The sequence below is a fragment of the Fistularia commersonii genome, chromosome 6 (genome assembly GCF_037954325.1).
Source record: "Fistularia commersonii isolate RoL2024-O1a breed Wild chromosome 6, RoL_Fcom_v1.0, whole genome shotgun sequence".
In the NCBI taxonomy this organism is placed as follows: Eukaryota; Metazoa; Chordata; class Actinopteri; order Syngnathiformes; family Fistulariidae; genus Fistularia; species Fistularia commersonii.
In genome coordinates, this window is record NC_141289.1 from 7,409,126 (window position 1) to 7,422,702 (window position 13,577).

Genomic DNA, 13,577 nt, shown 5'->3' on the forward strand with positions numbered 1-13,577 from the left:
ACGGGGTACGATTCACGATTGACAGCCGGTTGTGCGCCTCTCCTGTCCAGACTCCACGAGGTCCTGATGAAGCTGCAGCACCAGCAGCTGCAGCAGCTCACCGACTGGCTGGACGTGACAGAGGTGCGGATAAAGCGCATGGGGGCACAGCCGCTCGGGCCTGACTTGGAGGACGTCAAGCATCGAGTAGAAGAGCACAAGGTGGGACTGTCTGACTTCGTCTTCGATATCCACCATCTCGTGAAGCTCGCATGTGTTTCAGTTCCTCCCAAAACACAAATGTCCATTCACCCTTGACTTTTCCATCATAGAGGTGCATCATCTCTTGGTCTTCTATGAGAAACATTAACTCAAGTGTTTATGGAAGGTAACAGACTAAAAATGAAACAGGGTTCACAACAGCATCTTGCATATATCTGGACAATAAAGCAATTGCTTGGGGAGTTCAGATTCAGGGCATGAAGGAAATTCAGAAGATGGTGTGATGGCGCAGCGGTTAACTCCTCTGGCCCACGGCAAGAAGCTCTCTGATTGGATCCCAAAAGGAGGCCTTCGTATGTGGAGTATCCATCACCCCTTGCTGCGTGGGGTTCCTCACAGTTCTCCAGCTTCCTCCCACAATCAAACACAAATAGGGAGTTCGTTGGAGTTGTTCAGACATGTGAATGAGTGTCTGAATGGTAGCATGTCTCTTTATGTGGCCCTGCGATTGACCAACGACAGCCAGGATAGGCTCCAGCACCCATGAGTGCAGGGAAGCCGTATAGATAACGAATGAATGAATGTTTATCTCGATTTCTGGATTCATGAATCTGCTTTCGCTTCCCGAAAACTTTTCCTGACAGGAACTTCCCTCCTGGCTTCAATGCAAAAAAAAAAAAAAAAAAAAAAAATCCACTTTCTTATCATGAGTATAGAAAAAGATTAAAAATGTAGAAGGTCTTCGGAAGTGTAAGTAATAGATTACAACTTTCCAAAGACTCAGGTGTGTTTTGTGCATCTTGCCAATGGTCTTGGGTCTTCGATAATACAACATTTTTTAAGGGGACGCGAACACAATCTTTCATATTTGGGTCGATCATAAAAAGGAAGACATTGTAAAGCGGTATATCCTTTGGCGGAGCGGAGCTGAGCCTCCTCCACCTCTCTTCACCCTGGATGACAGAGATCAACGACGATAACCAAAGGCCATTAAGAATGCGAGGTTTAAACACAAAAGCTGGATAAGATACTTTATTACGGAGATAAGACCTCGGGATACAGATTGCGTTCGGTGCCAGGAGTAAACGTGCGGCCGAGATTGCGTGGGGGTAGGAGGGGTTTAAACCTCCTCACAGTTGCAAAGTCACTGTTGGGCCCGAGGGGATTGGGAAAAAAAAATTCGTCTTTCAGATGCAGTTGAGCCACAAATATGGCTGCCCTTTCATGGATATCTGATGGAGTTAGAAAACAATAAAATTGTCAAACTGGTTTAGAGGTTTAACTTTTTTCCCCCCTCTAGATTGTCAGATCGGATAAATTGCAAAAAGCCTCAGGGGCTCTGGCGGGAGAGAGGGGGGGAGTGTAATTCAACCTCAACACAAGGAAACCAACAAAATTAAATGCCGTCGTAAATATATAAGTAGCGGTTTGGAGGTGCAGGGGACGTCTTGCCTATATCTTCTTCTGTTTGCACCAACCCAGCAGGGCCCAAGTCACGCAAATCTCACTCTGATAGGCTAAATTACGGACAATTTTACCCCTGAGAGTCATCGCACACACACACACACACACACACTCCGAGCGCCGCATGCCGACGCCCACCCGTATGAACTCTCAGGTTTACCAAAGAAGCAAAATCCCGGCACTGTGGCAATATTTCTTTTATACGCGTGACCTGCTGTTTGCAGCCAATTCCCCGCCGCATGCCGGAATCTCATTGTGCGCCATGATTGCCACCACTGGATCAATCATCCCCGGGATACGGGGAAAGAAATAAATAAATATAGAGAGTAAACTTTGAATGGCTCGCGAAAATTGCATCCTGTTTCCGGCGGTGGTGAGTTCAACCGCTGTGACCGTATTGGAAAGTCCGCGATTCTTCTCCGCCCCCGCCGCTCGGCCATTTGAGGCTTGTGGTCGGAAGCTGCAGAGCTCCTTTCTCCTTCTCCAGGTGTGGAATCTCAAAAAAAAGGATGACGAGATGGGATTGAGACAAATCGTCCTTTTCATTTGTTCTGGCGTTGAAGGAAGATATTTTGTTATTATTTAGTTTTGTCTTATGCAATAAATGATACGTTCAGAGGAATCATCTCCCTGTGTAGTTTGGCACGAACGTGGGCCGGAGGACTCTTGAGAGCAACAGCGAAGAGACAAAATGTCAAGTAAAGACAGTGACATCAGATAAATATTTGCATTTTGACAAATGCAACATCCTGCAGTCAGGGTAGCAGAGATTTTGGAGCTTATCCCAGCAGTTTTTGGGCAAGAATTGGGGCTCATCCTGGACCAATCACATAGAGACATACAGCCATTCACTCTCTCATTCACACATCTGGACAATTCAGGGTCTCCAGTGAACCTCGTGCATGTTTTTGGACTGGAGAGGAAGCGGGAGAACCCTCAGGAACCCCACGGAGACTCCACATAGATATATAGATTTAAACCAACCAGGGACCTACTTGCTGCAAGGCATACCCCGTAACCAAAGCTTTTGTTCTTAATTGTGTCAATTATGCAAATGAATGTATTATCATGTGCAAGACTCGCTATCATTACAAATATACATATGTATTTCATGACGGGAAGAATTTTGTATAGAGGAATGAAGAAGGGGGTTAGAATAATAGATGGTGTAATACTGTCCATGACCTCTAGGGTTGTTCTGGCTGTGGTTCATCAGCATGTGGTTTGAAAACATTACAGAGGAAAGTACATATTCAGCTTTCAATCCAAGTACATGCACATTTTACGAGTACTTTCCAAGTATCAGAGGTAGAAAGTGAATTTCTATGCAGACGATTCCATTCAGTTTTGTTATGCAAATAAAAGGAGTTCATTTGCTGTCAAAGATAGCCGGACAGGCTGTTTAAGTTGCTCATCCATTCATACCGTACCCTGGCTCCTCGGAACATCTGGGGTGATCTGAAAATATTAGGTTACTTATTAATTATTTTTGCGCATTTTATTTTTGCGCATAACACAGGAATGGAAATTTTACTTCTATAAATTGCTGTTGCTTTAGTTTGACATTCAAATCTTTCTGTGTGTGTGTGTGTGTGTGTGTGTGTGTGTGTGTGTGTGTGTGTGTGTGTGTGTGTGTGTGTGTGTGTGTGTGTGTGTGCATCTCTTCACATCCTGCAGCTCCTGCAGGAGGACTTAGAGCAGGAGCAGGTAAGGGTGAACTCCCTCACCCACATGGTGGTGGTGGTGGATGAGAGCAGCGGTGACAGCGCCACCGCTGCCCTTGAGAGTAAACTTCAGGTAAGAGCACACACACGCACGCACACACACACACACACACACACACACACGTTGATAGCATCAAACCATGCCATCCAGTTTGCACTGGTGAAAACTGAACATCTCCCGATTGCTGCTCCTCTATGAAGGTTTCAAATGCCAAGGTGTCGTTTTGCAGCTTCTGGCTCTGTCATTGGTTGGAAAGCCACAGTTAAGAGATACTGCGTGCTCCCGGCAAACCAGGCCGATCCGTTTGTCCACATCGGACACTTTGCTAATCATCTGTGGAGTCGAGGAAGTTTGTGCGGAGATATAAAACACCTCGTAGGCTAATACCACCTGTTCTGTTTAATTTGTCCTCTATCTTCTCATTCGGTTCTCTCCACTGCCTGGGAAAAACAGATTGAGCAGGAGATGTTTGTTATCTTTGCTGTTGCTGTAATTTGATCCGACGCGCCTCCACACGTGTACATTAGCTTTATCCTGATTTTTGTTTACCCCGTAAAGTCATGGCCACCCGGTTTTCCAGCCAGGAGCAGCAGGGGCTCTGCTCCGTGTTTGCCTGTCTCCTGTCTTTGCCTCCGAGCTCCTCTAGTTAATATCCAAACGGGCGGGAGATCCATGTTTCAAAAGATATTTATCCATTGGACGGACAGAAAAGGCCAAATGAGTGTTTTATTTATGTATATTTTATTTGCTTTGCTTGCATTGGAGCAATACATTGTACTGACAGATAATGTAATAGATAATAATAGATAATAAGACAGCCAATGTAATAGATTATTTTCCCACAATATTTATGAATTATTAGTACTCCAGTAACTGTTATTAGCTACTATCAGATGTTATATGTAATATCTGAAGTAATCATGCATTCAGCCTCTATTTGCATCACATATCAGAAGTTCTTGATGTAGTGGTGGATCCTTGTTTCCACCCTCACCTCTGGTCTGAGCTGCAGGTTTGAGACCCAACAACCAGATAGCAGATACCAGCAGCCAGAATAACTCTCCTCCTCAGGGTGTCTGGACTTTCCTTTGGAGATAGAGTGAGGAGCTCGGGCATCCAGGAGGGGCTCAGAGTAGAGCCGTTGCTCCTCTGTGTCCAGAGGAGCCAGATGAGGAGGCTTGGTTATCTGTTCAGGATGCCTACAGGATGAAGTGGACAAGGTGGCCGATTAGATGGAAGTTTGGGCCTCTTTGCTTTGTTTACCCCGCCTTGGAGAAGTGGCAGAAGATGGACGTTCGCTCCAGATGGCATGGCTCTTGTCATCGAATCACCCGTTCGATTCCTGGGCACCCCTCATTTTCCTGCTTGTGGTTCATCCGGGACGACTTATATGCAGTGATCGCATGTTGTTGACGAGGGGCCCTCATCTTCTTCGTCTACTTCTTAACCTTGTAGCGCTGGAAATGCGTGTGAAGGGGATGTACAAGAACAATGTTCCAATTCCATGATGATGTCTGTTTAGGAAGATATAGAATCTCCAAAACCCTTCAGGGTAGGAGATGGTGAAGCAAGAGAACAAGCCCCTGTTTGCTTCCTGCACTCTATTTAAATTGTACTTCTTTATTTACCCAGAGCTGCCTTGTAGGTTAATCCAGCCTTGAAAAACATTAATAAGTATTGTTCAACTGCGTGGCCTCCGGACCGGACTGGGTCTGATCCGAGCAGTGATGGAGAGCTCGACCGCTGGAAGATAGGGATGTGAGTAGGAAGGGAAGCCGTGGGATTTAACCCTAGAACACTAACGTCGGGTGATTTTCACCCACACAATTCTTGTCATGTAATTTTCATTGTGTTGTGTTGTCTGAGTTTTATGGGTCCTTGTGTAGCTTCAGGCTGCTCACTGATTTTATTAATTGTAAGTTTGTTTCCCTCCTCTCATCGGCCCATCTATAAATTGATCAAAACTGTATTTTATCCAGGATATTGTATTGGGTAAAATATACCCAACATCAGTGATGGTGTTACTGTATTTTCACGTCCATAAGGCGCACCGTACTAAAAGGCGCAGTCGCAATTATGTGTGCCATTATTGCATAAGGCGCACCTGATTATAAGGCGCGGGTTGTATGTACAATCCACGCCCACACTTCCCCTTTTAACGTTCTCATGGTGTCCTCTACTACGTCCACCTTACAACAACAACAACACACACACAAGCATACAAGTGTGCATATTTAAAATAGAGCGGGAGCTAAACTGAGCTTGGTATTCACATTTTTTACTGGTAATCGTCATTAATCGAACCCATCAAAGTCCTCATCCTCTGTGTCTGATTTGAACAGCTGCGCTAAATCTCCATCCAACATGCCAGGTTCACCTTCTTCACTGTCAGAGTCACTTTCCGTGCTGTGCGGCTCCTCGGAAATGATGCGGGCTTTTGCGAAAGCTCGAACAACAGCGCCAGCAGACACGTTAGCCCGAGCATCTACAATCCATACGCAAATTGTGGCGTAATTCGCCCAGCGATTCCTTCCACTCTTAGTGAAACTGTGGTCTCCAAGAAGACTTTTTGTACCCCGTTGTGCATATCGCTACCGTGCTGGTCTCCTTCTTCTCCACAGTGTGACTCACTGGGATGTCGAAAGTGGGTGGCATCCCGCCATATTAGTGATGTTGCAGGGTTGGATGTGTTTCTCTGCTTTTTTTTCAGGGTTGCTAAAACAACGATGTTCTGCATAACGCACATACCCGTTCTTTTATTTACAATCAACGCCCACACTTCCCTCTATAACGTTGTCATGGTGTTCTCTACTACATCCGCCTTACAACAACAACACACACAGGGCGCACTGCACTATATGGCGCGCCGCACATTTTGACGAAATCTAAGACTTTTATTTTCGCCTTATGGTCGTGAAAATACGGTACTTATTTTAACATTAGTGTTCTAGGGTTAAGCCTAGAACACTTGGGGTAGGAGGTGCGAGAGGGCGCTCCGGAGCGCAGCAGGACGTTTGCTTGATGATGCTACCCAACAGAAAATGAAGAAACGTGCATAATTGGATGCGACTGGAACTCCTCCCGGGGGACAAAAGGTTCGAGAGCTGCGAAGGAACATAAGCTCCTCGGCGCTAAAAGCAGATTAGCTGAAAATGAGAATCTTTCCTCGCCGAACTCAAGTGAAGAACTTGCTGGATATTAGTGACGCCGCTTTGGCGCGGGTGTCTGGGATAATTCGCTGTCTCATATTTAGCCATTTTCAAAGCGCGACCGATTATTTATGTTATTTATGTAATCACAGTTAGCGTCATTGTTAGGGCAATGCGAGCCCCGTGTTTGACTCCCCCCGCCTCTTCACAACCGGAGGTTCTGTGGGCGTTTCCTGCGGCGCAGTGTTAAAGAGAAGATAAGGAGATAAATGGATGAGGGGAAACGTGGTTTTGCCGCCGGCGTGTGAAAACGTGGCTAGACGTTGCCTCCCGCCAGCTCCCTCCTGCCGGCGGAGTGTCACTTGATTAATTACCGGCCGTTCTTCTTAAAAATGAACCTGCTGAGTTCCCCCTCTTCACGTCTGTCCTCAACCCCCCCGTCCACGTCCCCATCCCACACATCTCATTGTCTTTTCATTTCCGGGCTCCCACCTTCCCTCAGCTTCCCTGTCACTCTGATGACATAGTTCGCTGGAACGTGTGTGTGTGTGTGTGTGTGTGTGTGTGCCGTTGTCTTCACCGCTTAAATAGAACGCCAACACACATACAATACAACGGCCATATGAAAAAAAAAAGTTAATGAGTTTCCGAAGTTTAGTGAAGTTTCGCGTTTGCAAGCAGGCTGTGTTGTGGTTGCCATGTGCTGACGTTCCTCCGCTGTGATTGGTCGGTCGGGATGGGTCAGGTGTTGCTCCTCTCATTCCTTCCAATCTTCATATCCTACCTCAGGCTCTCCAATCTTTCAGGTTTTCGGGAGCGCGGCTCAATCTTCTGCAGCATATTGCCAGGTTTTCCACCACTGTTATTTTCTCCAATGAATATCAAAGCAATTGATTTCAGTTTTTCGCCTATAACTGTTATCGCTGCTGGTATTACCATAATTATTAGACTATTGAGCACCTGAACATAAGCCACACCCACTAAATTTGACAAGAAAAAAAATGGTAGATATAGAGGTCGCACTTGTCTATAGGCCGCAAGTGTCCATTTGTAACATGAGCTATTTATACAGAAAAATGTTACACAGATCGATTTCTTTTTTTTTTTTTTTTTTTTTTTTTTTTTTTAATTAAATACGTGTTGGAAATGCATTTTTTTTTAAATTCCTGTAAAATGTCTGGCTTAAATAATAAAAAAGATACAGTAGCCTAACAGGAAAAGTCAGTGATTGCTTTTTTCAAATTTATCCCGTGCACAAAAACCATTGAAGCCGTCTTCTTCTCCTCCTTCACACACTTCCTCAGTCTCTCTTTCGTCGTTGCTCTCAATGTCACCCGTGTAAACCAAATGCGAGTGTTCTGGGGTGTCTATGTGTCATTTTATTTGTCCGACGTGATGAGGCTTAATATTTTGGCGGCATAAAGCTTGTTAGCCCGTAAAAATCCATAAACTAGCTGCATTATCGTTTAAGCCGCAGTGTTCAAAGCGTGTGGAAAAAAGTAGCGGCTAATAGTCCGGAAATTATGATAGTAGTAATGGGCCGTTTCTGCCTTTCCCTCCCCGATCCTCACCTCTCCCAACCGGTCGAGGCAGAAGGGTGCCTCGATCTGCCGCCGTAAACTGTAAATGTCAGCGCTGCCCCCGACTGCTTTGCTGTTGCTGTTGAACATCTTAAAGATTGGGTCCAGACCTACATGGAAAGTGTATCATTTGACTTTGACAGCAGATCAATTGTTGTATTCTATCTCGACTCTTCAGCAACCGGAATAACTCTCGGTGACTTTTGTTTCAGTCCAGCCCCCTGGAGGACCAGAAACCGAGTCCTCCGGTTGTTAAAAGAACTGAATTGACACAAAGGCACAATGTGAATCCATTAGCCTTTGTGGTAGAAACATCTCGGACCTTCAGCGGAAATAATTCAAAAGGGATTTTTACACTGATGAAGACATTAATGGGTAATTTAAACCTGTGTGTGTGTGTGTGTGTGTGTGTGTGTGTGTTGTGTGCGTGCGCGCACTCACAGGTGCTGGGTGACCGCTGGGCAGCCATTTGTAGATGGACAGAAGAACGATGGATTCTGCTTCAGGAGATTTTACTGAAATGGCAGCACTTCACTAATGAACAGGTATGAGCGTGTGCGTGTGTGTGTGTGTGTGTGTGTGTGTGGAGCTGAGTCGGTCGTGACAGCTTCTGCTGCATTTATAATGAGATAAGTTAATTCTGCTGCTGTCCGTCAAGTGTCGCCTCCTGATGTTTTAACAGCTGAGTCCTCAGTCAGAACGTCTGCCGGGCTGAAATGTGAATTAAAAGTAGATTAAATACTTAATATAGATCAAACTTGAGTTCTGGAATTCGCTTGAATTAATCTCAGATTTGTGCTAATTACAATTGCCATCGGAGTAAATACGTTTAGTGAGTTGCGAGTGTCTGGGCGCTCTGGCAACGCGTCCCTCCTCTGTGCATCCTTGGCTCACTGCTGCCCCTTGAAGAGCCAAGTGGGATTACAGATCCGGGTTCAATTATTTGCTAATGGCGCCTTTCAATCAGCGTTCTCCGCCTCCACTTCTTCCTCCTCCGTGAGCGACTTTTACAAAAAATGTCGGAAAGCTACTCATTTATCCTCATCCCTTATTCACCTGAAGCCCTCCCATGGAAGTAGGACCACTGAAGTAGGAAAGATACGCCAGACATGAAACTGTCCGACGTATCCGTCCTCGAATATGGTTTCAATGGCTATCTTTAGTCTCAGCGGGGTTTCATTCAGCGCAAAAGTCCCTTTCGATGAAACCTCTGCTGCTGCACTCCGACCCAACACGACGGATCGATGTGTCCGAAAAGCGGCGAGTCAAAGGACGAACCGGGGATTTGTTTTTCGTTGAAACAAAATTCCGCTTACGACGCTTCGTGACGATATCACATTTTCAGCCTCTTATTGGCGTGTGAACTCCCCGCGGTAACGGCTGATGGCCATCTCACATCACCAGTGACTCATCAAGCCTGGCAGAAGCGGGTCTGTTTGATTGACAACTAATGGGCAAATTATCACTTTGTGTAAGAAGAGTGCCGGACGACTGTGATTGGATATGAAGTGACAAATCAAGTTTTCAAATCATGTATGCCTCGCTGAGTCTATGATGAGCAGTGGCGTAAATTCCCTGCTTCGAATGGTAAGTAGCCATCTTTAACGCACGGTGAATTTACAGTAAAACTTGGGCCGCCTCGGATTTCGGCGCATTTCTCCCGCGGTCAACAAAATTCCCAAATAAAGCCATGCATCACTTGGCCGGCTTTGCTTTAAGTCAAGAACGGGAGTCGACGCCGGGCCGCATCAATCCTGTCGGCAGGCTTCGAGACGTTTTACTCTCAACCTGAAATATCTCATTTGATCTTAATAACTCACGGCGGCTTTTGGGATTGGGAGGTGTGTGTCTCAGAATTCATGGTGAGTTGCGCGGCCAGACTGCAAATGTCTACGTCGCTTTCACGTCAGCCCATCGAACACACCTTGGTGTATTTCACTCCGGCAAGAGAGGCGGACGGAACGATCGATGCTACCATCTGTACTCAACGCGACCAGAGCGGCGGAGATGTTTATACTAATATCGACCTCAAACAGTAACAAAGATGTGTTTATTCCCATGTAACGCAACCTCGATTGATCAATTCTGTCCGCATGTACTTTGATTAGGAGTGTTAATTCGTATTGATCCCATTTTTTTCCGTCATGTTTTGCCCTTCTTTTCCTGCCTTTTTTATCAGCTTCTGAAGAGTTGATATTTTTAGCGGCAGCAGATCTTCGAAAAGGAAATTAAGTGTCGTGATATCAGATTTTTTTTTTCCTGTTCTGTGATTAATAACGGAGGGAGCTAAAATCCCAATAAAGGATTAAACATCATTAGTTGATCATCTTTAATTAAAAAATAACCCGAGCCAGACTTGCATTGGTTCCCATTTTTCCCACTTTGTTTACTCTTTCATGTAAAAGACATTTTGATCAAATGGAAAGACGAGGGAATCGACTTCAGGAGTTTATTTATTTACATAAATGATGATGTATTCAAATTTCTAGAAAAGCAAGGCATTAGTTGCTTTAAGACAGAAAAATTCTGTGAAGTATCGAGCTCAAATTTGGTTCCAGGAAGTAGTGACCGGTAGGACACAAGCATCTGTGATGTGCACCTTAAGCACCAAAACCAAACCACAGAAGAAGAAGAAGTGGAAGTGGACAAGGACACCATGGAAGTTAACGCTACCTCAGTGTTCATGGAATTATAACCCTAAACTATCAGATGGTGGAAGGGTTTTTATCTTCTCCTTGCACTGCTTCTCTGTATGCACTGCTTCTCTCTCTGGCCAAAATGTTGATGTTCCTCTGTGAGCCTTGGAAACCCCTCTGAGGCGTAGCAGGCGAAAAGACCTTGCACCTAATCGGCGCTCCATTTCTCACCAGTACTGTCCATTTTGTCCTGAAGAAAAAATCCGACCAGTGACCAGGATAGGTTTTCGAAAATGGTGCTCCTCAGTCTGCAAGTATCTGGTAATAGGCGTGGCTTATGAGTTCCACCAATCACCAACCACCTGTGTCATACAAGTTCCCGTGGTAGCTAAAATGTTTCTAGGAGCTGAAAACCCATGATCTCTGGTTCCTCTGCTGTCTGAATGTACCAAGAAACGGCCTTGTTGCTGACAAGTTTCAAGAAAATGCATTAAGGTCCCTGCAGAGCAAAGGAGCTTTATCATGGAGAACTATAATTTGCAAACTCCATGTAATTCTGGTACAGTGGAGGTGTATGGGTTTAGAGTGCGTGTGTGCTTGCAGTGTGTTAGTAACTCTAAATGTGCCTAATCTTCCCAAACGGGGCACCTGGGGCATCAGGGCGCCATTTAATCAGCCGTGATTAGTCAGTTACAGAGATACAAGTCCACGTTCCTCGCAAAATACTGTTTTAATTAGGATCCATTGGGTTGTATTGCTTCCAGACAAGAACCAGGCCCACCATTAAATCCGATCAATTATTCAAAACATCAGGGGAACACACTGGAATCAGTCTGCACTGGTTCAGTCGCTAAATGCTTCTTGAAATGTCACCTCGGGCTGCGGTTCAGAGCGAATTGTCCCTGCGCCGATTGCGGAAGTACACAGTTTGAATGGTAGTCCTGGGGAGCGATTTACCCGGCGGCTAAGGAACGGTTTCCTGTGGTTCGAAGAAGCTCCTGCAGTCCAGATCTTCCTGCGCCAACAGGACACGTTTGCCTTTTGATTCTCCTGCAACATCCCCCGTTGTCTCATTTGCCTCCTCTCTGAAACTTGATGGGCCTCTTCTCTCCTCACAGTGTTTGTTTGACTCCTGGCTAACTCAGAAGGAGGAACTGGTTCGCTCAATCAAGACCTCGAATCTGAAGGATCAGACGGAGGTGATGAGCTGTCTTTGCCGTCTTGCGGTGAGTCTCGTTGCAGAACGTGCCAAATCTTTGTTATTAAACTTCAGGTAACGACTCCCCCCCAAAAAACGAAGGACCCTTCAGAAGATGAAGCATCACATTCTCATGAGCATCAGCGGCCCAGATGGGTGGTTTTACAAGAACATATCCGATGTCAGGAGTCATACGGGGGCAGGATGTGCCTTCCCCTGAGTCATTATGACCCGCTTTAAATTCATCGGAGATCCTGGCGGAGTTGGAGATAACTCCTCAAACACCATCTTCTGCAGTTCGGTACATGCTTCGGGGTCCAGATAAGAGCCGTTAGTCCTGGCAGGAAAAGATAGTGACTTCTGTACTTTTCTTTGAGTGACTACCGTCCCTTGCTAAATGTGTACTTCAGTAAAAAGGGAGGGTCTGCTTTTAAACATATCATCATAGATCCTCTGCACAGAGACACCCAGAACTTGTGTTTCACACAAGGAACCTGAGGACGCCGAGTACTATCAACTCTACCTCAAGTACCGCGACTCATTCCCGATTGCGCCGGAGTCAGATTGAAACACCGCAACTGTAGGCATGGAAACAGGAATGTCACATTTATTAGGTGTTAGTGTTAGATGAGGGAAAACAGCCAACCCGACTCAATGAGATGAACCGAGGAGCTAGATCTTTGTGAGATGTGAGGAGCCATCCGTCCAATCAAGCTACACGTGAAAACAGCGAACCAAAAAGTGTCAATGACTGATTTTTCTTTCAGCTTCAGGGGGAAAGGCTTATAGTAATTCATATACGTTCGTTTTTATTGACCAGGCTGTGAAGACAGACCTGGACGTGAAACGGCCCACGATGGACAAACTGTGCTCTATGAGTCAGGACCTGCTCTCCAGTGTCAAAAACAAGGACGTAGCCAGCAAACTGGAGGCCAGACTGGACAGCTTCGCACAGCGCTGGGACAAGCTGATCCAGAGTCTGGAGATGAGCAACTCTCAGGTGAACCGCAAAGTCGGTCTCGGTCGTCAACATCGGCGGGTGGATTTCGAAGGTTTGTGGGCAAGTGTACCTAATTGCTTTGGTGATGGGAGAGATGAGGGATATGAAGCTGGAGTTGGAAAATCAACCTCCAAAAGCTCACTAATAGACACATGAATCATTCATTGCATCTGAAGGACGACTTAAAGCGTAAAAAACGACAGTTTGCGGTTTAATCAGGGGCAGAATGAACAAATTGTGAAGGTTCTCACAGCGTATTGGGAGGCATTCACTCTGAGTTTTGTAAACATTAAATTCCCATGCTGTCAGAGAAATGGGCTTTGTTCAAAGCTGACTTTCCTGGATGCCTTTTTTATTACATTTGAACATCTATCGAGCATTACTTTTACTGAGCAGTGTTTTTTATTAATATTTCTGTTTCTGCAGCCTGCCTGCGATGGGCGTGATGGGGATTTATCGTAATAACTCTTATTTTCATAATTGGACAGCTGAGCCGGTGCAAGCCCCGACTTCATTATCAGGTTCACGCCGCCTTTGTCGGTTCCCGCGACCCAACTTCCAAAACACACAACACCCTTGAATTCTTGAGGCCGAATTAAGCGGAGCGTTCAGATCAACGCAGTT

At 45.6% G+C, this 13,577-nt stretch overlaps 1 protein-coding gene across 13 annotated transcripts in view; it reads left to right on the plus strand.

Moving 5' to 3' along the window:
- dmd (dystrophin) overlaps positions 1–13,577 on the plus strand; it is a 356,433-nt gene that overhangs the window by 177,246 nt on the left and 165,610 nt on the right. For all 13 annotated transcript variants that reach the window (XM_086147909.1, XM_086147907.1, XM_086147902.1 and 10 more), the window contains 5 exons: positions 51–201; positions 3,343–3,462; positions 8,563–8,664; positions 11,874–11,981; positions 12,774–12,953. In XM_086147909.1, the coding sequence (XP_086004035.1) occupies positions 51–201; positions 3,343–3,462; positions 8,563–8,664; positions 11,874–11,981; positions 12,774–12,953 (661 nt within the window). The remainder of the gene's footprint in view (positions 1–50; positions 202–3,342; positions 3,463–8,562; positions 8,665–11,873; positions 11,982–12,773; positions 12,954–13,577) is intronic.